This window comes from Megalobrama amblycephala, linkage group LG11, assembly GCF_018812025.1.
Source record: "Megalobrama amblycephala isolate DHTTF-2021 linkage group LG11, ASM1881202v1, whole genome shotgun sequence".
Taxonomy (NCBI): domain Eukaryota; kingdom Metazoa; phylum Chordata; class Actinopteri; order Cypriniformes; family Xenocyprididae; genus Megalobrama; species Megalobrama amblycephala.
In genome coordinates this window covers 37,562,192-37,590,030 of record NC_063054.1, presented here as the reverse complement: position 1 = coordinate 37,590,030, position 27,839 = coordinate 37,562,192, and the positions used below count along the sequence as shown (strand labels likewise).

The following is a 27,839-nucleotide window of genomic DNA, read 5'->3' as shown; positions in this document are numbered from 1 at the left end:
CAAGAAATTACTTCTCTTTAAATGTTTTGGTTCAACAATTACCTGTTCAAACATTGCCTTAAACTTACACCAGAAAATTTTATTTAGTAACTTTTAGGAGGGTGTACTCATGTTCTACACAACATTTTATCACCTTGATAAGAAAATCTTATTTTCCTGAATAATTTTGACATGCTTCTTTGGTAAATGATTAAGCAGACTTGCTGGAACATTATAACTCTAAATAACCCTAACATGTCTTCTAAGTAATTGCTGACTTTCAGAAGTTTCAGAGGGGGTGTACTCATTTATGCTGTGCACTGTAAGATTAATAAAGTAAATGATTGATAGTGTTGTAATAACAATAATAATAAAACACTAAAATAATATATTGTGATTTTTATATTATATATTTGTTGTTGTTAAGCAATTATGGCAGGCAATAATAGTAATTATTAATAATAATCATAATTATATAATGATTGAATAATTAATAATAAAGACAATACAGAATTTTAGCCCTCATCATCAACATTGTAAAGCTGTTTGTTCTCTTGCTCAAGTGATTCCAAAACTTTATAATAATATACTGGTTTTGTTCATTTCAGGTGCGGCAGAAATTAGATTATTTCCTCATCTATAGATATAAAATTAGTTTTTTTTTTTTGTTTGTTTTTTGCCTTTTTTATAAAATCAGGAAAAATGCCCGAAATCTCTGTTCGTTTTCCATGTGTGTAGAATCTGCTGAACATGAAATCAAAGACTGATTGTTAATCCCGACGATCACATTCGCAGTCTCGGTGTTTTAACTTCAGTTTCAGGTGTTTATGTCTAATAATGGCGACACTCGTTTACAGTCAGACTGGACTCTTACTATACGGCGTCTTCAGAAGAGCTGTAATACAGAGACGATTCTACGGGTAAAACGTCAGTTCTCGAGTTATAGACTAGTTTGCAGAAGATGAAATCATGCATTCTGTTTAGTTTTGTGCGTAGAATTATATGGTAGTAAATAAAGTGGTTGCTCGGTGGAGTGGAGTTCTTCACGATACTCTGAATGTCTTCTCATGTCTTGTACAGTATGTCTGTCTCCGGTAAGATGTCCGTGAATGGAGTGGATCTGCACTATCAGCGCGCTGGAGACGGAAAACACGCTGTGCTGCTGCTGCCTGGAGCTTTAGGTCTGCATTGCAATACACACAACCCGTCAAAGTCTGTCACACGTGACTGCATTTGTTTCTCATGATCCTAAACGCCTTCTGCTCTGCTGAAATGAGCTTTGAAATCATCCAGAAAACTAAACAAGTAAAGTGGATAAGCTGGAGAAGATAATCAAATATTCACTGTACATTTTCCTTTAATTATAGTAAAGAATGAGTGTGTTTCAGTGTTATTTAAGTATTATTTATATACTATTATATACGGTGACCGGGAAAGCTCAATGCACTACAACTGAAGAAAACACATGCAAATAGAAAAAAACACTAGCATACACCAGCAAGAAAACATCAATTTGACAACATAAACCTGCAAATACTCACAACGCAACCAAATACAAAAATGCGCTGCAAATACTCACAACGCAACCAAATACAGAAATTCGCCGCAAATGCTCACAACGCAACCAAATACAGAAATTCGCCGCAAATGCTCACAACGCAACCAAATACAGAAATTCGCCGCAAATGCTCACAACGCAACCAAATACAGAAATTCGCCGCAAATGCTCACAACGCAACCAAATACAGAAATTCGCCGCAAATGCTCACAACGCAACCAAATACAGAAATTCGCCGCAAATGCTCACAACGCAACCAAATACAGAAACGCGCCGCAAATGCTCACAACGCAACCAAATACAGAAATTCGCCGCAAATGCTCACAACGCAACCAAATACAGAAACGCGCCGCAAATGTTCACAACGCAACCAAATACAGAAACGCGCCGCAAATGCTCACAACGCAACCAAATACAGAAATTCGCCGCAAATGCTCACAACGCAACCAAATACAGAAATTCGCCGCAAATGCTCACAACGCAACCAAATACAGAAACGCGCCGCAAATGCTCACAACGCAACCAAATACAGAAACGCGCCGCAAATGCTCACAACGCAACCAAATACAGAAACGCGCCGCAAATGCTCACAACGCAACCAAATACAGAAACGCGCCGCAAATGCTCACAACGCAACCAAATACAGAAACGCGCCGCAAATGCTCACAACGCAACCAAATACAGAAACGCGCCGCAAATGCTCACAACGCAACCAAATACAGAAACGCGCCGCAAATGCTCACAACGCAACCAAATACAGAAACGCGCCGCAAATGCTCACAACGCAACCAAATACAGAAACGCGCCGCAAATGCTCACAACGCAACCAAATACAGAAACGCGCCGCAAATGCTCACAACGCAACCAAATACAGAAACGCGCCGCAAATGCTCACAACGCAACCAAATACAGAAACGCGCCGCAAATGCTCACAACGCAACCAAATACAGAAACGCGCCGCAAATGCTCACAACGCAACCAAATACAGAAACGCGCCGCAAATGCTCACAACGCAACCAAATACAGAAACGCGCCGCAAATGCTCACAACGCAACCAAATACAGAAACGCGCCGCAAATGCTCACAACGCAACCAAATACAGAAACGCGCCGCAAATGCTCACAACGCAACCAAATACAGAAACGCGCCGCAAATGTTCACAACGCAACCAAATACAGAAATTCGCCGCAAATGCTCACAACGCAACCAAATACAGAAACTCGCCGCAAATGCTCACAACGCAACCAAATACAGAAACGCGCCGCAAATGCTCACAACGCAACCAAATACAGAAACGCGCCGCAAATGCTCACAACGCAACCAAATACAGAAATGCGCCGCAAATGCTCACAACGCAACCAAATACAGAAACGCGCCGCAAATGCTCACAACGCAACCAAATACAGAAACGCGCCGCAAATGCTCACAACGCAACCAAATACAGAAACGCGCCGCAAATGCTCACAACGCAACCAAATACAGAAACGCGCCGCAAATGCTCACAACGCAACCAAATACAGAAACGCGCCGCAAATGCTCACAACGCAACCTAATACAGAAACGCGCCGCAAATGCTCACAACGCAACCAAATACAGAAACGCGCCGCAAATGCTCACAACGCAACCAAATACAGAAACGCGCCGCAAATGCTCACAACGCAACCAAATACAGAAACGCGCCGCAAATGCTCACAACGCAACCAAATACAGAAACGCGCCGCAAATGCTCACAACGCAACCAAATACAGAAACGCGCCGCAAATGCTCACAACGCAACCAAATACAGAAACGCGCCGCAAATGCTCACAACGCAACCAAATACAGAAACGCGCCGCAAATGCTCACAACGCAACCAAATACAGAAACGCGCCGCAAATGCTCACAACGCAACCAAATACAGAAACGCGCCGCAAATGCTCACAACGCAACCAAATACAGAAACGCGCCGCAAATGCTCACAACGCAACCAAATACAGAAACGCGCCGCAAATGCTCACAACGCAACCAAATACAGAAACGCGCCGCAAATGCTCACAACGCAACCAAATACAGAAACGCGCCGCAAATGCTCACAACGCAACCAAATACAGAAACGCGCCGCAAATGCTCACAACGCAACCAAATACAGAAACGCGCCGCAAATGCTCACAACGCAACCAAATACAGAAACGCGCCGCAAATGCTCACAACGCAACCAAATACAGAAACGCGCCGCAAATGCTCACAACGCAACCAAATACAGAAACGCGCCGCAAATGCTCACAACGCAACCAAATACAGAAACGCGCCGCAAATGCTCACAACGCAACCAAATACAGAAACGCCGCAAATGCTCACAACGCAACCAAATACAGAAACGCGCCGCAAATGCTCACAACGCAACCAAATACAGAAACGCGCCGCAAATGCTCACAACGCAACCAAATACAGAAACGCGCCGCAAATGCTCACAACGCAACCAAATACAGAAACGCGCCGCAAATGCTCACAACGCAACCAAATACAGAAACGCGCCGCAAATGCTCACAACGCAACCAAATACAGAAACGCGCCGCAAATGCTCACAACGCAACCAAATACAGAAACGCGCCGCAAATGCTCACAACGCAACCAAATACAGAAACGCGCCGCAAATGCTCACAACGCAACCAAATACAGAAACGCGCCGCAAATGCTCACAACGCAACCAAATACAGAAACGCGCCGCAAATGCTCACAACGCAACCAAATACAGAAACGCGCCGCAAATGCTCACAACGCAACCAAATACAGAAACGCGCCGCAAATGCTCACAACGCAACCAAATACAGAAACGCGCCGCAAATGCTCACAACGCAACCAAATACAGAAACGCGCCGCAAATGCTCACAACGCAACCAAATACAGAAACGCGCCGCAAATGCTCACAACGCAACCAAATACAGAAACGCGCCGCAAATGCTCACAACGCAACCAAATACAGAAACGCGCCGCAAATGCTCACAACGCAACCAAATACAGAAACGCGCCGCAAATGCTCACAACGCAACCAAATACAGAAACGCGCCGCAAATGCTCACAACGCAACCAAATACAGAAACGCGCCGCAAATGCTCACAACGCAACCAAATACAGAAACGCGCCGCAAATGCTCACAACGCAACCAAATACAGAAACGCGCCGCAAATGCTCACAACGCAACCAAATACAGAAACGCGCCGCAAATGCTCACAACGCAACCAAATACAGAAACGCGCCGCAAATGCTCACAACGCAACCAAATACAGAAACGCGCCGCAAATGCTCACAACGCAACCAAATACAGAAACGCGCCGCAAATGCTCACAACGCAACCAAATACAGAAACGCGCCGCAAATGCTCACAACGCAACCAAATACAGAAACGCGCCGCAAATGCTCACAACGCAACCAAATACAGAAACGCGCCGCAAATGCTCACAACGCAACCAAATACAGAAACGCGCCGCAAATGCTCACAACGCAACCAAATACAGAAACGCGCCGCAAATGCTCACAACGCAACCAAATACAGAAACGCGCCGCAAATGCTCACAACGCAACCAAATACAGAAACGCGCCGCAAATGCTCACAACGCAACCAAATACAGAAACGCGCCGCAAATGCTCACAACGCAACCAAATACAGAAACGCCGCAAATGCTCACAACGCAACCAAATACAGAAACGCGCCGCAAATGCTCACAACGCAACCAAATACAGAAACGCGCCGCAAATGCTCACAACGCAACCAAATACAGAAACGCGCCGCAAATGCTCACAACGCAACCAAATACAGAAACGCGCCGCAAATGCTCACAACGCAACCAAATACAGAAACGCGCCGCAAATGCTCACAACGCAACCAAATACAGAAACGCGCCGCAAATGCTCACAACGCAACCAAATACAGAAACGCGCCGCAAATGCTCACAACGCAACCAAATACAGAAACGCGCCGCAAATGCTCACAACGCAACCAAATACAGAAACGCGCCGCAAATGCTCACAACGCAACCAAATACAGAAACGCGCCGCAAATGCTCACAACGCAACCAAATACAGAAACGCGCCGCAAATGCTCACAACGCAACCAAATACAGAAACGCGCCGCAAATGCTCACAACGCAACCAAATACAGAAACGCGCCGCAAATGCTCACAACGCAACCAAATACAGAAACGCGCCGCAAATGCTCACAACGCAACCAAATACAGAAACGCCGCAAATGCTCACAACGCAACCAAATACAGAAACGCGCCGCAAATGCTCACAACGCAACCAAATACAGAAACGCGCCGCAAATGCTCACAACGCAACCAAATACAGAAACGCGCCGCAAATGCTCACAACGCAACCAAATACAGAAACGCGCCGCAAATGCTCACAACGCAACCAAATACAGAAACGCGCCGCAAATGCTCACAACGCAACCAAATACAGAAACGCGCCGCAAATGCTCACAACGCAACCAAATACAGAAACGCGCCGCAAATGCTCACAACGCAACCAAATACAGAAACGCGCCGCAAATGCTCACAACGCAACCAAATACAGAAACGCGCCGCAAATGCTCACAACGCAACCAAATACAGAAACGCCGCAAATGCTCACAACGCAACCAAATACAGAAACGCGCCGCAAATGCTCACAACGCAACCAAATACAGAAACGCGCCGCAAATGCTCACAACGCAACCAAATACAGAAACGCGCCGCAAATGCTCACAACGCAACCAAATACAGAAACGCGCCGCAAATGCTCACAACGCAACCAAATACAGAAACGCGCCGCAAATGCTCACAACGCAACCAAATACAGAAACGCGCCGCAAATGCTCACAACGCAACCAAATACAGAAACGCGCCGCAAATGCTCACAACGCAACCAAATACAGAAACGCGCCGCAAATGCTCACAACGCAACCAAATACAGAAACGCCGCAAATGCTCACAACGCAACCAAATACAGAAACGCGCCGCAAATGCTCACAACGCAACCAAATACAGAAACGCGCCGCAAATGCTCACAACGCAACCAAATACAGAAACGCGCCGCAAATGCTCACAACGCAACCAAATACAGAAACGCGCCGCAAATGCTCACAACGCAACCAAATACAGAAACGCGCCGCAAATGCTCACAACGCAACCAAATACAGAAACGCGCCGCAAATGCTCACAACGCAACCAAATACAGAAACGCGCCGCAAATGCTCACAACGCAACCAAATACAGAAACGCGCCGCAAATGCTCACAACGCAACCAAATACAGAAACGCGCCGCAAATGCTCACAACGCAACCAAATACAGAAACGCGCCGCAAATGCTCACAACGCAACCAAATACAGAAACGCGCCGCAAATGCTCACAACGCAACCAAATACAGAAACGCGCCGCAAATGCTCACAACGCAACCAAATACAGAAACGCGCCGCAAATGCTCACAACGCAACCAAATACAGAAACGCGCCGCAAATGCTCACAACGCAACCAAATACAGAAACGCGCCGCAAATGCTCACAACGCAACCAAATACAGAAACGCGCCGCAAATGCTCACAACGCAACCAAATACAGAAACGCGCCGCAAATGCTCACAACGCAACCAAATACAGAAACGCGCCGCAAATGCTCACAACGCAACCAAATACAGAAACGCGCGCAAATGCTCACAACGCAACCAAATACAGAAACGCGCCGCAAATGCTCACAACGCAACCAAATACAGAAACGCGCCGCAAATGCTCACAACGCAACCAAATACAGAAACGCGCCGCAAATGCTCACAACGCAACCAAATACAGAAACGCGCCGCAAATGCTCACAACGCAACCAAATACAGAAACGCGCCGCAAATGCTCACAACGCAACCAAATACAGAAACGCGCCGCAAATGCTCACAACGCAACCAAATACAGAAACGCGCCGCAAATGCTCACAACGCAACCAAATACAGAAACGCGCCGCAAATGCTCACAACGCAACCAAATACAGAAACGCGCCGCAAATGCTCACAACGCAACCAAATACAGAAACGCGCCGCAAATGCTCACAACGCAACCAAATACAGAAACGCGCCGCAAATGCTCACAACGCAACCAAATACAGAAACGCGCCGCAAATGCTCACAACGCAACCAAATACAGAAACGCGCCGCAAATGCTCACAACGCAACCAAATACAGAAACGCGCCGCAAATGCTCACAACGCAACCAAATACAGAAACGCGCCGCAAATGCTCACAACGCAACCAAATACAGAAACGCGCCGCAAATGCTCACAACGCAACCAAATACAGAAACGCGCCGCAAATGCTCACAACGCAACCAAATACAGAAACGCGCCGCAAATGCTCACAACGCAACCAAATACAGAAACGCGCCGCAAATGCTCACAACGCAACCAAATACAGAAACGCGCCGCAAATGCTCACAACGCAACCAAATACAGAAACGCGCCGCAAATGCTCACAACGCAACCAAATACAGAAACGCGCCGCAAATGCTCACAACGCAACCAAATACAGAAACGCGCCGCAAATGCTCACAACGCAACCAAATACAGAAACGCGCCGCAAATGCTCACAACGCAACCAAATACAGAAACGCGCCGCAAATGCTCACAACGCAACCAAATACAGAAACGCGCCGCAAATGCTCACAACGCAACCAAATACAGAAACGCGCCGCAAATGCTCACAACGCAACCAAATACAGAAACGCGCCGCAAATGCTCACAACGCAACCAAATACAGAAACGCGCCGCAAATGCTCACAACGCAACCAAATACAGAAACGCGCCGCAAATGCTCACAACGCAACCAAATACAGAAACGCGCCGCAAATGCTCACAACGCAACCAAATACAGAAACGCGCCGCAAATGCTCACAACGCAACCAAATACAGAAACGCGCCGCAAATGCTCACAACGCAACCAAATACAGAAACGCGCCGCAAATGCTCACAACGCAACCAAATACAGAAACGCGCCGCAAATGCTCACAACGCAACCAAATACAGAAACGCGCCGCAAATGCTCACAACGCAACCAAATACAGAAACGCGCCGCAAATGCTCACAACGCAACCAAATACAGAAACGCGCCGCAAATGCTCACAACGCAACCAAATACAGAAACGCGCCGCAAATGCTCACAACGCAACCAAATACAGAAACGCGCCGCAAATGCTCACAACGCAACCAAATACAGAAACGCGCCGCAAATGCTCACAACGCAACCAAATACAGAAACGCGCCGCAAATGCTCACAACGCAACCAAATACAGAAACGCGCCGCAAATGCTCACAACGCAACCAAATACAGAAACGCGCCGCAAATGCTCACAACGCAACCAAATACAGAAACGCGCCGCAAATGCTCACAACGCAACCAAATACAGAAACGCGCCGCAAATGCTCACAACGCAACCAAATACAGAAACGCGCCGCAAATGCTCACAACGCAACCAAATACAGAAACGCGCCGCAAATGCTCACAACGCAACCAAATACAGAAACGCGCCGCAAATGCTCACAACGCAACCAAATACAGAAACGCGCCGCAAATGCTCACAACGCAACCAAATACAGAAACGCGCCGCAAATGCTCACAACGCAACCAAATACAGAAACGCGCCGCAAATGCTCACAACGCAACCAAATACAGAAACGCGCCGCAAATGCTCACAACGCAACCAAATACAGAAACGCCGCAAATGCTCACAACGCAACCAAATACAGAAACGCGCCGCAAATGCTCACAACGCAACCAAATACAGAAACGCGCCGCAAATGCTCACAACGCAACCAAATACAGAAACGCGCCGCAAATGCTCACAACGCAACCAAATACAGAAACGCGCCGCAAATGCTCACAACGCAACCAAATACAGAAACGCGCCGCAAATGCTCACAACGCAACCAAATACAGAAACGCGCCGCAAATGCTCACAACGCAACCAAATACAGAAACGCGCCGCAAATGCTCACAACGCAACCAAATACAGAAACGCGCCGCAAATGCTCACAACGCAACCAAATACAGAAACGCGCCGCAAATGCTCACAACGCAACCAAATACAGAAACGCGCCGCAAATGCTCACAACGCAACCAAATACAGAAACGCGCCGCAAATGCTCACAACGCAACCAAATACAGAAACGCGCCGCAAATGCTCACAACGCAACCAAATACAGAAACGCGCCGCAAATGCTCACAACGCAACCAAATACAGAAACGCGCCGCAAATGCTCACAACGCAACCAAATACAGAAACGCGCCGCAAATGCTCACAACGCAACCAAATACAGAAACGCGCCGCAAATGCTCACAACGCAACCAAATACAGAAACGCGCCGCAAATGCTCACAACGCAACCAAATACAGAAACGCGCCGCAAATGCTCACAACGCAACCAAATACAGAAACGCGCCGCAAATGCTCACAACGCAACCAAATACAGAAACGCGCCGCAAATGCTCACAACGCAACCAAATACAGAAACGCGCCGCAAATGCTCACAACGCAACCAAATACAGAAACGCGCCGCAAATGCTCACAACGCAACCAAATACAGAAACGCGCCGCAAATGCTCACAACGCAACCAAATACAGAAACGCGCAAATGCTCACAACGCAACCAAATACAGAAACGCGCCGCAAATGCTCACAACGCAACCAAATACAGAAACGCGCCGCAAATGCTCACAACGCAACCAAATACAGAAACGCGCCGCAAATGCTCACAACGCAACCAAATACAGAAACGCGCCGCAAATGCTCACAACGCAACCAAATACAGAAACGCGCCGCAAATGCTCACAACGCAACCAAATACAGAAACGCGCCGCAAATGCTCACAACGCAACCAAATACAGAAACGCGCCGCAAATGCTCACAACGCAACCAAATACAGAAACGCGCCGCAAATGCTCACAACGCAACCAAATACAGAAACGCGCCGCAAATGCTCACAACGCAACCAAATACAGAAACGCGCCGCAAATGCTCACAACGCAACCAAATACAGAAACGCGCCGCAAATGCTCACAACGCAACCAAATACAGAAACGCGCCGCAAATGCTCACAACGCAACCAAATACAGAAACGCGCCGCAAATGCTCACAACGCAACCAAATACAGAAACGCGCCGCAAATGCTCACAACGCAACCAAATACAGAAACGCGCCGCAAATGCTCACAACGCAACCAAATACAGAAACGCGCCGCAAATGCTCACAACGCAACCAAATACAGAAACGCGCCGCAAATGCTCACAACGCAACCAAATACAGAAACGCGCCGCAAATGCTCACAACGCAACCAAATACAGAAACGCGCCGCAAATGCTCACAACGCAACCAAATACAGAAACGCGCCGCAAATGCTCACAACGCAACCAAATACAGAAACGCGCCGCAAATGCTCACAACGCAACCAAATACAGAAACGCGCCGCAAATGCTCACAACGCAACCAAATACAGAAACGCGCCGCAAATGCTCACAACGCAACCAAATACAGAAACGCGCCGCAAATGCTCACAACGCAACCAAATACAGAAACGCGCCGCAAATGCTCACAACGCAACCAAATACAGAAACGCGCCGCAAATGCTCACAACGCAACCAAATACAGAAACGCGCCGCAAATGCTCACAACGCAACCAAATACAGAAACGCGCCGCAAATGCTCACAACGCAACCAAATACAGAAACGCGCCGCAAATGCTCACAACGCAACCAAATACAGAAACGCGCCGCAAATGCTCACAACGCAACCAAATACAGAAACGCGCCGCAAATGCTCACAACGCAACCAAATACAGAAACGCGCCGCAAATGCTCACAACGCAACCAAATACAGAAACGCGCCGCAAATGCTCACAACGCAACCAAATACAGAAACGCGCCGCAAATGCTCACAACGCAACCAAATACAGAAACGCGCCGCAAATACTCACAACGCAACCAAATACAGAAACGCGCCGCAAATGCTCACAACGCAACCAAATACAGAAACGCGCCGCAAATACTCACAACGCAACCAAATACAGAAACGCGCCGCAAATGCTCACAACGCAACCAAATACAGAAACGCGCCGCAAATGCTCACAACGCAACCAAATACAGAAACGCGCCGCAAATGCTCACAACGCAACCAAATACAGAAACGCGCCGCAAATACAGCGCGCGCAAATGCTCACAACGCAACCAAATACAGAAACGCGCCGCAAATGCTCACAACGCAACCAAATACAGAAACGCGCCGCAAATGCTCACAACGCAACCAAATACAGAAACGCGCCGCAAATGCTCACAACGCAACCAAATACAGAAACGCGCCGCAAATGCTCACAACGCAACCAAATACAGAAACGCGCCGCAAATGCTCACAACGCAACCAAATACAGAAACGCGCCGCAAATGCTCACAACGCAACCAAATACAGAAACGCGCCGCAAATGCTCACAACGCAACCAAATACAGAAACGCGCCGCAAATGCTCACAACGCAACCAAATACAGAAACGCGCCGCAAATGCTCACAACGCAACCAAATACAGAAACGCGCCGCAAATGCTCACAACGCAACCAAATACAGAAACGCGCCGCAAATGCTCACAACGCAACCAAATACAGAAACGCGCCGCAAATGCTCACAACGCAACCAAATACAGAAACGCGCCGCAAATGCTCACAACGCAACCAAATACAGAAACGCGCCGCAAATGCTCACAACGCAACCAAATACAGAAACGCGCCGCAAATGCTCACAACGCAACCAAATACAGAAACGCGCCGCAAATGCTCACAACGCAACCAAATACAGAAACGCGCCGCAAATGCTCACAACGCAACCAAATACAGAAACGCGCCGCAAATGCTCACAACGCAACCAAATACAGAAACGCGCCGCAAATGCTCACAACGCAACCAAATACAGAAACGCGCCGCAAATGCTCACAACGCAACCAAATACAGAAACGCGCCGCAAATGCTCACAACGCAACCAAATACAGAAACGCGCCGCAAATGCTCACAACGCAACCAAATACAGAAACGCGCCGCAAATGCTCACAACGCAACCAAATACAGAAACGCGCCGCAAATGCTCACAACGCAACCAAATACAGAAACGCGCCGCAAATGCTCACAACGCAACCAAATACAGAAACGCGCCGCAAATGCTCACAACGCAACCAAATACAGAAACGCGCCGCAAATGCTCACAACGCAACCAAATACAGAAACGCGCCGCAAATGCTCACAACGCAACCAAATACAGAAACGCGCCGCAAATGCTCACAACGCAACCAAATACAGAAACGCGCCGCAAATGCTCACAACGCAACCAAATACAGAAACGCGCCGCAAATGCTCACAACGCAACCAAATACAGAAACGCGCCGCAAATGCTCACAACGCAACCAAATACAGAAACGCGCCGCAAATGCTCACAACGCAACCAAATACAGAAACGCGCCGCAAATGCTCACAACGCAACCAAATACAGAAACGCGCCGCAAATGCTCACAACGCAACCAAATACAGAAACGCGCCGCAAATGCTCACAACGCAACCAAATACAGAAACGCGCCGCAAATGCTCACAACGCAACCAAATACAGAAACGCGCCGCAAATGCTCACAACGCAACCAAATACAGAAACGCGCCGCAAATGCTCACAACGCAACCAAATACAGAAACGCGCCGCAAATGCTCACAACGCAACCAAATACAGAAACGCGCCGCAAATGCTCACAACGCAACCAAATACAGAAACGCGCCGCAAATGCTCACAACGCAACCAAATACAGAAACGCGCCGCAAATGCTCACAACGCAACCAAATACAGAAACGCGCCGCAAATGCTCACAACGCAACCAAATACAGAAACGCGCCGCAAATGCTCACAACGCAACCAAATACAGAAACGCGCCGCAAATGCTCACAACGCAACCAAATACAGAAACGCGCCGCAAATGCTCACAACGCAACCAAATACAGAAACGCGCCGCAAATGCTCACAACGCAACCAAATACAGAAACGCGCCGCAAATGCTCACAACGCAACCAAATACAGAAACGCGCCGCAAATGCTCACAACGCAACCAAATACAGAAACGCGCCGCAAATGCTCACAACGCAACCAAATACAGAAACGCGCCGCAAATGCTCACAACGCAACCAAATACAGAAACGCGCCGCAAATGCTCACAACGCAACCAAATACAGAAACGCGCCGCAAATGCTCACAACGCAACCAAATACAGAAACGCGCCGCAAATGCTCACAACGCAACCAAATACAGAAACGCGCCGCAAATGCTCACAACGCAACCAAATACAGAAACGCGCCGCAAATGCTCACAACGCAACCAAATACAGAAACGCGCCGCAAATGCTCACAACGCAACCAAATACAGAAACGCGCCGCAAATGCTCACAACGCAACCAAATACAGAAACGCGCCGCAAATGCTCACAACGCAACCAAATACAGAAACGCGCCGCAAATGCTCACAACGCAACCAAATACAGAAACGCGCCGCAAATGCTCACAACGCAACCAAATACAGAAACGCGCCGCAAATGCTCACAACGCAACCAAATACAGAAACGCGCCGCAAATGCTCACAACGCAACCAAATACAGAAACGCGCCGCAAATGCTCACAACGCAACCAAATACAGAAACGCGCCGCAAATGCTCACAACGCAACCAAATACAGAAACGCGCCGCAAATGCTCACAACGCAACCAAATACAGAAACGCGCCGCAAATGCTCACAACGCAACCAAATACAGAAACGCGCCGCAAATGCTCACAACGCAACCAAATACAGAAACGCGCCGCAAATGCTCACAACGCAACCAAATACAGAAACGCGCCGCAAATGCTCACAACGCAACCAAATACAGAAACGCGCCGCAAATGCTCACAACGCAACCAAATACAGAAACGCGCCGCAAATGCTCACAACGCAACCAAATACAGAAACGCGCCGCAAATGCTCACAACGCAACCAAATACAGAAACGCGCCGCAAATGCTCACAACGCAACCAAATACAGAAACGCGCCGCAAATGCTCACAACGCAACCAAATACAGAAACGCGCCGCAAATGCTCACAACGCAACCAAATACAGAAACGCGCCGCAAATGCTCACAACGCAACCAAATACAGAAACGCGCCGCAAATGCTCACAACGCAACCAAATACAGAAACGCGCCGCAAATGCTCACAACGCAACCAAATACAGAAACGCGCCGCAAATGCTCACAACGCAACCAAATACAGAAACGCGCCGCAAATGCTCACAACGCAACCAAATACAGAAACGCGCCGCAAATGCTCACAACGCAACCAAATACAGAAACGCGCCGCAAATGCTCACAACGCAACCAAATACAGAAACGCGCCGCAAATGCTCACAACGCAACCAAATACAGAAACGCGCCGCAAATGCTCACAACGCAACCAAATACAGAAACGCGCCGCAAATGCTCACAACGCAACCAAATACAGAAACGCGCCGCAAATGCTCACAACGCAACCAAATACAGAAACGCGCCGCAAATGCTCACAACGCAACCAAATACAGAAACGCGCCGCAAATGCTCACAACGCAACCAAATACAGAAACGCGCCGCAAATGCTCACAACGCAACCAAATACAGAAACGCGCCGCAAATGCTCACAACGCAACCAAATACAGAAACGCGCCGCAAATGCTCACAACGCAACCAAATACAGAAACGCGCCGCAAATGCTCACAACGCAACCAAATACAGAAACGCGCCGCAAATGCTCACAACGCAACCAAATACAGAAACGCGCCGCAAATGCTCACAACGCAACCAAATACAGAAACGCGCCGCAAATGCTCACAACGCAACCAAATACAGAAACGCGCCGCAAATGCTCACAACGCAACCAAATACAGAAACGCGCCGCAAATGCTCACAACGCAACCAAATACAGAAACGCGCCGCAAATGCTCACAACGCAACCAAATACAGAAACGCGCCGCAAATGCTCACAACGCAACCAAATACAGAAACGCGCCGCAAATGCTCACAACGCAACCAAATACAGAAACGCGCCGCAAATGCTCACAACGCAACCAAATACAGAAACGCGCCGCAAATGCTCACAACGCAACCAAATACAGAAACGCGCCGCAAATGCTCACAACGCAACCAAATACAGAAACGCGCCGCAAATGCTCACAACGCAACCAAATACAGAAACGCGCCGCAAATGCTCACAACGCAACCAAATACAGAAACGCGCCGCAAATGCTCACAACGCAACCAAATACAGAAACGCGCCGCAAATGCTCACAACGCAACCAAATACAGAAACGCGCCGCAAATGCTCACAACGCAACCAAATACAGAAACGCGCCGCAAATGCTCACAACGCAACCAAATACAGAAACGCGCCGCAAATGCTCACAACGCAACCAAATACAGAAACGCGCCGCAAATGCTCACAACGCAACCAAATACAGAAACGCGCCGCAAATGCTCACAACGCAACCAAATACAGAAACGCGCCGCAAATGCTCACAACGCAACCAAATACAGAAACGCGCCGCAAATGCTCACAACGCAACCAAATACAGAAACGCGCCGCAAATGCTCACAACGCAACCAAATACAGAAACGCGCCGCAAATGCTCACAACGCAACCAAATACAGAAACGCGCCGCAAATGCTCACAACGCAACCAAATACAGAAACGCGCCGCAAATGCTCACAACGCAACCAAATACAGAAACGCCGCAAATGCTCACAACGCAACCAAATACAGAAACGCGCCGCAAATGCTCACAACGCAACCAAATACAGAAACGCGCCGCAAATGCTCACAACGCAACCAAATACAGAAACGCGCCGCAAATGCTCACAACGCAACCAAATACAGAAACGCGCCGCAAATGCTCACAACGCAACCAAATACAGAAACGCGCCGCAAATGCTCACAACGCAACCAAATACAGAAACGCGCCGCAAATGCTCACAACGCAACCAAATACAGAAACGCGCCGCAAATGCTCACAACGCAACCAAATACAGAAACGCGCCGCAAATGCTCACAACGCAACCAAATACAGAAACGCGCCGCAAATGCTCACAACGCAACCAAATACAGAAACGCGCCGCAAATGCTCACAACGCAACCAAATACAGAAACGCGCCGCAAATGCTCACAACGCAACCAAATACAGAAACGCGCCGCAAATGCTCACAACGCAACCAAATACAGAAACGCGCCGCAAATGCTCACAACGCAACCAAATACAGAAACGCGCCGCAAATGCTCACAACGCAACCAAATACAGAAACGCGCCGCAAATGCTCACAACGCAACCAAATACAGAAACGCGCCGCAAATGCTCACAACGCAACCAAATACAGAAACGCGCCGCAAATGCTCACAACGCAACCAAATACAGAAACGCGCCGCAAATGCTCACAACGCAACCAAATACAGAAACGCGCCGCAAATGCTCACAACGCAACCAAATACAGAAACGCGCCGCAAATGCTCACAACGCAACCAAATACAGAAACGCGCCGCAAATGCTCACAACGCAACCAAATACAGAAACGCGCCGCAAATGCTCACAACGCAACCAAATACAGAAACGCGCCGCAAATGCTCACAACGCAACCAAATACAGAAACGCGCCGCAAATGCTCACAACGCAACCAAATACAGAAACGCGCCGCAAATGCTCACAACGCAACCAAATACAGAAACGCGCCGCAAATGCTCACAACGCAACCAAATACAGAAACGCGCCGCAAATGCTCACAACGCAACCAAATACAGAAACGCGCCGCAAATGCTCACAACGCAACCAAATACAGAAACGCGCCGCAAATGCTCACAACGCAACCAAATACAGAAACGCGCCGCAAATGCTCACAACGCAACCAAATACAGAAACGCGCCGCAAATGCTCACAACGCAACCAAATACAGAAACGCGCCGCAAATGCTCACAACGCAACCAAATACAGAAACGCGCCGCAAATGCTCACAACGCAACCAAATACAGAAACGCGCCGCAAATGCTCACAACGCAACCAAATACAGAAACGCGCCGCAAATGCTCACAACGCAACCAAATACAGAAACGCGCCGCAAATGCTCACAACGCAACCAAATACAGAAACGCGCCGCAAATGCTCACAACGCAACCAAATACAGAAACGCGCCGCAAATGCTCACAACGCAACCAAATACAGAAACGCGCCGCAAATGCTCACAACGCAACCAAATACAGAAACGCGCCGCAAATGCTCACAACGCAACCAAATACAGAAACGCGCCGCAAATGCTCACAACGCAACCAAATACAGAAACGCGCCGCAAATGCTCACAACGCAACCAAATACAGAAACGCGCCGCAAATGCTCACAACGCAACCAAATACAGAAACGCGCCGCAAATGCTCACAACGCAACCAAATACAGAAACGCGCCGCAAATGCTCACAACGCAACCAAATACAGAAACGCGCCGCAAATGCTCACAACGCAACCAAATACAGAAACGCGCCGCAAATGCTCACAACGCAACCAAATACAGAAACGCGCCGCAAATGCTCACAACGCAACCAAATACAGAAACGCGCCGCAAATGCTCACAACGCAACCAAATACAGAAACGCGCCGCAAATGCTCACAACGCAACCAAATACAGAAACGCGCCGCAAATGCTCACAACGCAACCAAATACAGAAACGCGCCGCAAATGCTCACAACGCAACCAAATACAGAAACGCGCCGCAAATGCTCACAACGCAACCAAATACAGAAACGCGCCGCAAATGCTCACAACGCAACCAAATACAGAAACGCGCCGCAAATGCTCACAACGCAACCAAATACAGAAACGCGCCGCAAATGCTCACAACGCAACCAAATACAGAAACGCGCCGCAAATGCTCACAACGCAACCAAATACAGAAACGCGCCGCAAATGCTCACAACGCAACCAAATACAGAAACGCGCCGCAAATGCTCACAACGCAACCAAATACAGAAACGCGCCGCAAATGCTCACAACGCAACCAAATACAGAAACGCGCCGCAAATGCTCACAACGCAACCAAATACAGAAACGCGCCGCAAATGCTCACAACGCAACCAAATACAGAAACGCGCCGCAAATGCTCACAACGCAACCAAATACAGAAACGCGCCGCAAATGCTCACAACGCAACCAAATACAGAAACGCGCCGCAAATGCTCACAACGCAACCAAATACAGAAACGCGCCGCAAATGCTCACAACGCAACCAAATACAGAAACGCGCCGCAAATGCTCACAACGCAACCAAATACAGAAACGCGCCGCAAATGCTCACAACGCAACCAAATACAGAAACGCGCCGCAAATGCTCACAACGCAACCAAATACAGAAACGCGCCGCAAATGCTCACAACGCAACCAAATACAGAAACGCGCCGCAAATGCTCACAACGCAACCAAATACAGAAACGCGCCGCAAATGCTCACAACGCAACCAAATACAGAAACGCGCCGCAAATGCTCACAACGCAACCAAATACAGAAACGCGCCGCAAATGCTCACAACGCAACCAAATACAGAAACGCGCCGCAAATGCTCACAACGCAACCAAATACAGAAACGCGCCGCAAATGCTCACAACGCAACCAAATACAGAAACGCGCCGCAAATGCTCACAACGCAACCAAATACAGAAACGCGCCGCAAATGCTCACAACGCAACCAAATACAGAAACGCGCCGCAAATGCTCACAACGCAACCAAATACAGAAACGCGCCGCAAATGCTCACAACGCAACCAAATACAGAAACGCGCCGCAAATGCTCACAACGCAACCAAATACAGAAACGCGCCGCAAATGCTCACAACGCAACCAAATACAGAAACGCGCCGCAAATGCTCACAACGCAACCAAATACAGAAACGCGCCGCAAATGCTCACAACGCAACCAAATACAGAAACGCGCCGCAAATGCTCACAACGCAACCAAATACAGAAACGCGCCGCAAATGCTCACAACGCAACCAAATACAGAAACGCGCCGCAAATGCTCACAACGCAACCAAATACAGAAACGCGCCGCAAATGCTCACAACGCAACCAAATACAGAAACGCGCCGCAAATGCTCACAACGCAACCAAATACAGAAACGCGCCGCAAATGCTCACAACGCAACCAAATACAGAAATGCGCTGCAAATGCTCACAACGCAACCAAATACAGAAATGCGCTGCAAATGTTCACAACGCAACCAAATACAGAAATGCGCTGCAAATGCTCACAACGCAACCAAATACAGAAATGCGCTGCAAATGCTCACAACTCAACCAAATACAGAAACGTTCTGGTAGTGTATTGTTGTTTAGCAAGAATCCATTAAGGCATATCACATTATTTTCTGGTCTATGTTGTCTCTTGTCTCTTCCTGTGGTGACAGGAAGTGCTCAGACTGATTTTGGCCCACAGCTTGAGAAGCTGGATAAGAGGCGGTTTACGCTGGTGGCGTGGGACCCGCGGGGTTACGGACGCTCACGTCCTCCAGACAGAGATTTTCCTGCTGATTTCTTCCACAGAGATGCGAAGGATGCGCTGGACTTGATGCAGGTATGACACGAAAGAGTTAAATATCAATCAGTGGCATGTTGAAATTTTAAACCAGAAATCAGAAAGAAATCTACCTTGATTCCAGAGTCAATTATGTGACACTCAAAATGACACTTTAAAATGCAATAGTGACTCAAATACACCTTTTCTGTGATGAACATGTTTTCAATTAAAATTAAATGTATAATTTTTCATCAAAAGTCAAAAACGTGGTGATGTAACCGTAATGAAGTTTGTAATAGAGAAAAAAAGTCAAGTATGAAAATAGTCAATATCTTTATTGGCATCTGTACTTTAGTACAATGAAATTCTTATTTTGTCCATTTCTCTTAAGCAAGACAGTAAATCATAAAGGTTATAAATAAAAAAGATTAGACCTACACAAGAGTTCTTTAATATTCATTAATTTGATCATTTTGTGTGACCCACAAGCCACTATGATGCTAAACTGACTACCATATTCATAAAGCATTGTAAACAGACCTCTAATAGAGTGTAATTCCTCACTGTCCTTCAGGCTCTGGGTTTCAGGCGTTTCTCTCTGTTAGGCTGGAGTGACGGCGGCATCACTGCTCTGATCGCGGCTGCGTTAAACCCCAAACTCATTGACAAGATGGTGGTTTGGGGCTCCAACGCTTACGTGTCTGAAGAAGATGTTCAGATCTATCAGGGTAAGACAGGACAAGAGTTTATCAGAGGAAAGGCAGGGATTTTCTTGTGTCATCACACTGTGTTTCAGCGATCCGTGACGTGTCGTTGTGGAGTGAGCGGATGCGACGGCCGATGGAGGAGATGTACGGCGTTCAGTACTTCCGTCAGACGTGGGAGAAATGGGTAGACGGGATCAGCCAGTTTACACGCAACCCGCAGGGTGAGGAATAGTTTCATTTTATCGCCCAGTTTTAGTGTTTTGTAGTGGCCTGATTAGCCTGATATTTTAATTCAGCCTTTTATTTAAGTGCATTGTGACATTATTTGTATTTTCCAGTGATAAAATGTCAAAGCATCAGATTGCACCATGCAACTTTGATGTCAGGGTCAATTACAGTATGAGATTTGTTAATTTGTTAAAAATGAATGCAATTCATAGTGATATATCTCTTCTGAGATGAACATGCTTTCAATTTCTGAATTAAATTTTAATTTTTTATTTGAATAAAGTTGATGAGATTATAATGAAGAGTTATTAAAAGGCTGAAATACTTTTACATTTATTTGCATTTATTCTTTTAACAGACATTTAAGCAATTTACAAAAGAGGAATATTATTTTTTATAAATATTATATAAATATTATTTTAGAATGAAACTGCTTTAAAAAGTATAAAGTTAAAAAAATCTTATTATTTATTTATATATTCTTCTTTTGAAGCAATAGAGTAGTTTTGATTTAAAATAATATTCGAAAAGATTTCAATTAAATTAAATGTCACTGTGGTTCAAATTCATGTTAATCAGGCCTTTTTTATTTGTTATTTATTGCTTTAAAAACAAACAAACAATTACAATTTATTATTTGTTTATATATTATTCTTTTTTGAAACAATAAAGCATTTGATCTAAAATATTTCAATATTTTATCCACTAAATTAAACATCATTGTGATTAAAATTCATGTCATTCATGTGCTGTCAAATCGATTAATTGCATCTAACATAAAAGTTAAATGTAAATATATAATATAAATGTGTGTGTGTACTTTTTTATTTGTTCTTTATTGCTTTAAATTAAAAATAAACAAATAAAAAAATAATGTTAATCAATCCTTTTTTTTTTTTCCTTATTGTTTTGAAAATAAATAAATGCATTTTATTATTTATTTATATATTATTTGTTTTGGATGCAATAAAGCAGTTTTGATCTAAAATATTTTAATATTTTATCCACTAAATCAAACATCATTGTGATTCAAATTCATGTTAATCAAACCTTTTTTGTTTGTTCTTTATTGCATTAAAAATAAATAAATAGATAAATACTTTTTTTTTTTTTTTTTAATGCATTAAAGTGGTTTTGATCTAAAATAATATCTAAAGCACTTTTATCCACAATCAAATTCATGCTTTTTCTCTTTGCATTCTGACGTTATTCTCATTCTTATTATGATAATACATAATGAATCATCCTGTCCACATGCATAATGAGCTAAAATGTGTCTTTCTCATTAGGGAACATCTGTATGGAAGTGCTGCAGCTGATTTCCTGTCCCACACTGATCGTCCACGGGGCCAAAGATCCCATGGTGCCCTCATGTCACCCAGAATACCTTCAGCAGAACATCAAGGGCTCGAGGTGATTTCAGCACAAATCCTGCTCATCTCAGTGATTTTCTCTGTGCTGATGGACGCCTTCTGTTTTCAGGCTGTACGTGATCCCGGAGGGGAAGCATAATGTGCACCTGCGATATTCCACTGAGTTTAACACACTGGTGGAGGAATTTCTGACTCGATGAGAAGATCATGACCTCCAGAGGTTTGGTGTCCAGATACTGAGGAAACGAGGAGGTGGACTATGAAATAGTGTTATTTTCGCAAAACAATGACAAAAAAAGCTTTTTTCCCGTGACTAAGACGATAACTGTGACTATATCAACATGCATATCATTGACGAGACTAAAATGTAGTTGCAAAAATAAAACCTTTGCCAAAAATTGCGACTAAATCTGCGTTTCGAACCTTCTTGGCGATGAACTGTAATAAATCCAAACATGAATCTCGACTATATTGTGATTGCTGAACTTACGCAATCTCTGTGTGACGATACAAGGTGTTTTTTGCTGTTGTTTTAATAGAAATAAACATTGTTTTCTTGCTTTAGCAGTTTTCGAAATGCAGAGAGTGTGTTAATTGATATGATAAATAGCTTATAATAAATCATGAAACTAGATAAGGTAAAATAAAGCACTTTGACATTCTCTTGATTTGGGCTTATAGGTGAAAGTGCAATAATTCTGATGAAATGTAAAAACAAATTTCTGTTATTTTGAAGGGAAAAAATACTATGGAAGTCAATGCGGCCTATCAACTGTTACTGACATTCTTCAAAATATCTTCTTTTGTGTTCAGCAGAAGAAAGAAAGCCGTACAGGTTTGGAACAACTGACAGAATTTACATTTATTTTATTTTTTTTTATAATTTATTATGTCTTCCAATTCAAGCATATTTAATACAATTATACCAATTATACCTTTAAAGACATATTTTTTTACCAATAGTTATTTCCTCATTTTTCATTCTATTTTCTCTTCCTTTTTCTTTTTCTTTTGTGATAATCCCCATCACCAACACAAAATAAATAAATAAATAAATAAATAATTAAAGGCATAGCCAATACATACCTAATTAAACACTTTTACAAAAAAAAGAAATATACACACACAGATAAAAAATTTGACATTAAATATTCATTTTAAAATCTTATAATGACACCTATTTCCTAAGAAGTAATTTAAATACTATTATTTAAACATCAATTAATAGTAATAATAAGTATATATATATATAAAATAGTAATAATTTTAATGATAATAAGTAAGTTAAAAGGAAGCAGAATTGTGCAAGAAGGTAATTAAATTAGGCATTCCTTTATTTTTTATGATATATACTTTAATTTTAAAGGTGCCCAAATCTTTTCAAAATGTATACTTTTGCTCTTCATTTCATGCGTTATCCTCTTTTGTTATACTTGAATGACTTGCACTAGCATATTGTATATGATAATTTAGTTCAAACTTTGACCTGTGGAGGGCAGTAATACACTTAGCAGTGTCTACACTGCTGGAATTCAAATAGAGAGGAAGAAGAGATCTAGTTCAAAATGAGCATTTATAGTTAAAACGTATAAAATTTTAAAAAAATTTTAGAAAATGAGTGATGGTTTCTCTAGATAAGACTCTTATTTCTCATCTCGTATTATTTAAAGCTCTTTGAAGCTGCACTGAAACTGTAATTTTGACCTTCAACCGTTTGGGCTCCAGTGAAGTCCACTATAAGGAGAAAAATCCTGGAATGTTTTCCTCAAAAACCTTCATTTCTTTTTGACTGAAGAAAGAAAGACATGAACATCTTGGATGACATGGGGGTGAGTAAATTATCAGGAAATTTTCATTTGAAAGTGAACTAATCCTTTAATTCGTTTTATCAGAATTTTCATTTTTTTGTGAACTGTCCCTTTAATATAAAATTCATGACGGTTTTGTTTTTGCACTCCTCCGCCAGACCCGCTGGTGTCGCTAGAGTCTCGCGTCGCTGTCATTGAGCGGAACTGAGGAAGAGCGGGACGCGTGTGTCAGACGTGTGTTTTTACTTTCATTATGAGATTTCTGCATGATCTGATCGCGGTGTGAAGCTGATCGGGATGGAGACTGTGGCGAACGGAGACTGCAGCGCTCAGGCGCCGGTGGAGTCCATCACGGTCCATGATTTCTCGGAGAAGATCCTGGAGCAGCAGGTTCATTTCCATGTGATGAAGCTGAGCGGCGGATTCTTCCTCTGGATCGGGTCCAGCCCGGTTCTGTCGAATCTGGCCGTTTCCATCAGCAGTAAATATGTGAGTCCAGTATTATGTTCGACATTTGTGTTATGAAAAGTGCGTGTGTGTGTGTGTGTGTGTATGTGTGTGTGTGTGTGTGTGTGTGTGTGTGTGTGTGTGTGTGCGCGTGTGCACACACACACACGTATATAGTAAAAGCAAATTCAAAATATCAATAAAAAATAGTAGTACATTAATAATGTACTAAAACAACACTCCACACACACACACACACACATATATATATATATATATATATATATATACACAGATATTACACATAATACACAGAAATTATTGTATATATTTAAGAGAAATGTTATTTATGTACAAAATATTTTTATTCTATTTTATAACTTAAATACAAATATAAAAAAATACATATACTTGTAAATGTTTCTCAAATATATACATGAATGTGTTTGTATTTATTTATACATAATAATTACACACAGTACACCCACATATATTAGGCAAATCAAACTTTTATTTTGTATGTGATTAATAATGATTGTTTGACAGCCCTATATATATATATATATATATATATATATATATATATATATATATATATATATATATATATATATATATATAGTTAAATGTATAATATATAGTTAAATGATTGTATACAATTAATTGAAATGTTATTTTTATTATGATTATTGTGAATTTTATTACTCTTGAGTTTTCCATGAATATAACCTTTGATGCTGAATGCGTTAAATGGTAAATAAGTAAATATATGTATGTTATTTTAGTTATTTTATATACATATATAAATAATATATATGTATATATGTATATACACACTATATATGCAGTGTTTTTTTCAGTACATTATGTACTATTTATTGATATTTTGAATTTGCTTTTATTATATTTTAATTTTTTTAAGTTTTAATTTATGTGGATTTAGTTTTCTTTCAGTTTTAGTAATTTTAGTACTTTTAACTTATTTCAGTTAGTTTTCTATGCATTTCTCTTTAATAATTTTTAAGCTTGCATTTTTCATTTAATATTTATCTTATATTTCATCTTTATTTCAATTAACAAAAAAAGATTTTTAATAATTTTAGTTAATAACAATAACAACAGCGGTTGAATCTACTTCATTTTAACTTTTGGTGGTTGCAGTTGACATTTATAAATATGTTCAGTCTATTTTTCATAACAAGCATAAATTATCATAGTTAATTTAACATAACTATAGCAATATAATTTTTTTTTGTCTGTGACAAATATATTTTGTTACTGGCATGTGTGTATTTTCGATTTAAAATGTCTTCCAAATGTCTTCCTTCCAGCTCCATCGGAGTCGTGTTTCCTGCAGCTCATGTCATGTATTTGCTCTTTTTTTCCCAGGATTCAGTGCCTCTGTCTACTCTGGTGCTGGGCGACACGTCAGACACGACACCAAGCTCTCTCGCACAGAGACTCAGTACGAACACTTTCACTCATAATTAATCACACTCATTACTGTCTAATTTTAAAACTTTATGTGGCGAGAATTTGGCAAACCTGGTGTTCAACTAGTTTTCAAGCATTTATTTTTCTCTTTCTTTTCAGCAAAGAAGACAAAGAAACAGGTGTTTGTAAGTTACAATTTACCCATGACAGACTCAAATCTTACATTACTGGTGGAGGACAGAATCAAAAAGGAGATGGAGCTTCATCCTGACAAGTTTTAAACATTCACTGTTTTACTTCATGGCACTTCTTTTGTATATAGCTCAATAAATCTAAAGCAAAAACTATGCTGTTGCAATGCAATATTATTTTGTGTGGTACTTTTCTGGTTATGAGCCAGATATATGTGAGTTATAGCAAAGAATAACCTGGTAAAAACTGATCTGGTATTTTCTAACTTTTCGTAATTTTAATGTAATCATTTCAGGTTGTGTAAAACCTGGAAATATGAGGGAGATTTTAAAGCGTCTCTATGTAGAATTCAGAAAACCTTGTTATTAGCGACACCGGTGGTCGTTAAGTGAACTGCATCCAGCAAATTATTGCTCGTGCTCGCACACGTAACGTAAAACAGACGGTGAAGTTCTCTTTCAGTCTTTGCTTAGAAGTAAAAAGAAGTTTTTGCAGCGAACTAACATCCGCTGAGAACGACAGTTAGATGAATATGTAAATATGTGCGGCGCTTTCCTCTCAATAACAAAATAAACACAACAAAATGACTGCATTGAGAAACAGCAGTTCAGAAATCATCTGATCATGTTTGCACCAGCTCTGTGATTCACCGGCATCATGTTGACGGATGAGGTCATTAAAATTACACTGTTAAGATAGTTTGATTATGAATTTGAGACTATAGACTATATAGATATGACTGTGTGAGACTATAGTTTGAATTTAATCCCTTTTCGATGGCTTTTTCGGCATTATAACGCATAATAGCATTCGGTTTGTGTGTCACTGAATGGAAGAGACGATGTCGGGAGCGCGCGTAACCGTCCTATCCTTTGAATTTTCTCGGGGAAACCGACCCGAGTCTTCTGCATAAAAATCAGTTTACAGGCTTTCATAGACAACCTAGGAAGTCGAGGAAGGTCTCGTTTTTTAAGTTTCGTTACAAGCTGTTCACTACGGAAGAGGATTAGGGCCAAGCAATAATAAAAAAATAAAACCATCTCGAGATTAAAGTTGTTAAATTTCGAGAAAAAAGTCAAGATAAAATGTTGAGAATAAACTCGTTAAATTACGAATTTGTTCTCATAATTTAACGAGTTTTTTCTCGTAATTTAATGACTATTCTCAACATTTAATCTCGACTTTTTTCTCGTAATTTAATGACATTTAATGACATTTTTCTCATAATTTAACGACTTTTTTCTCGAAATTTAATGACTTTATTCTCATAATTTAATGAGTTTATTCTCAACGTTTTAACTCAAATTTTTTCTCGAAATTTAAAGAATTTGTTCTCGTAATTTAATGAGTTTATTCTCATAATTTAATGAGTTTATTCTCAACATTTTAACTCAAATTTTTTCTCGAAATTTAACGAATTTGTTCTCGTAATTTAACGACTTTTTTCTCGTAATTTAATGACTTTATTCTCATAATTTAATGAGTTTATTCTCAACATTTTATCTCGACTTTTT

General features: G+C 43.8%; 2 protein-coding genes across 3 annotated transcripts; both read left to right on the top strand.

The window, feature by feature from the left end:
* The first annotated feature begins 725 nt into the window (after positions 1-725).
* Positions 726-23,021, top strand: bphl (biphenyl hydrolase like). 2 transcript variants are annotated; one of them, XM_048207866.1, is made up of 7 exons: positions 726-899; positions 1,060-1,160; positions 20,027-20,193; positions 20,711-20,864; positions 20,933-21,064; positions 22,361-22,484; positions 22,554-23,021. In XM_048207866.1, exons 1-7 carry the CDS (start codon positions 817-819, stop codon positions 22,642-22,644), a joined length of 852 nt encoding a protein of 283 aa, XP_048063823.1. In that variant the 5' UTR covers positions 726-816; the 3' UTR covers positions 22,645-23,021. The 2 variants fall into 2 exon arrangements, with proteins under 2 accessions (XP_048063823.1, XP_048063824.1); XM_048207867.1 differs by having other exon boundaries at positions 749-906.
* A 1,389-nt stretch (positions 23,022-24,410) lies between these two features.
* Positions 24,411-26,480, top strand: psmg4 (proteasome (prosome, macropain) assembly chaperone 4). The gene is made up of 3 exons (XM_048207865.1): positions 24,411-24,741; positions 26,089-26,164; positions 26,293-26,480. Exons 1-3 carry the CDS (start codon positions 24,550-24,552, stop codon positions 26,412-26,414), a joined length of 390 nt encoding a protein of 129 aa, XP_048063822.1. The 5' UTR covers positions 24,411-24,549; the 3' UTR covers positions 26,415-26,480.
* The last annotated feature ends 1,359 nt before the right edge of the window (positions 26,481-27,839 follow it).

What these genes read in the sequence shown, in the direction of transcription:
- psmg4 (XM_048207865.1), top strand. Translation starts at nt 24,550, where the DNA reads ATGGAGACTGTGGCGAACGGAGACTGCAGCGCTCAGGCGCCGGTGGAG. An exon ending in TTTCCATCAGCAGTAAATAT is followed by an intron (nt 24,742 to 26,088) that starts GTGAGTCCAGTA and finishes TTTTTTTCCCAG; the next exon opens with GATTCAGTGCCTCTGTCTAC. An exon ending in CTCTCTCGCACAGAGACTCA is followed by an intron (nt 26,165 to 26,292) that starts GTACGAACACTT and finishes CTTTCTTTTCAG; the next exon opens with CAAAGAAGACAAAGAAACAG.
- bphl (XM_048207866.1), top strand. Translation starts at nt 817, where the DNA reads ATGGCGACACTCGTTTACAGTCAGACTGGACTCTTACTATACGGCGTC. An exon ending in AGATGTTCAGATCTATCAGG is followed by an intron (nt 20,865 to 20,932) that starts GTAAGACAGGAC and finishes ACTGTGTTTCAG; the next exon opens with CGATCCGTGACGTGTCGTTG. An exon ending in GTTTACACGCAACCCGCAGG is followed by an intron (nt 21,065 to 22,360) that starts GTGAGGAATAGT and finishes CTTTCTCATTAG; the next exon opens with GGAACATCTGTATGGAAGTG.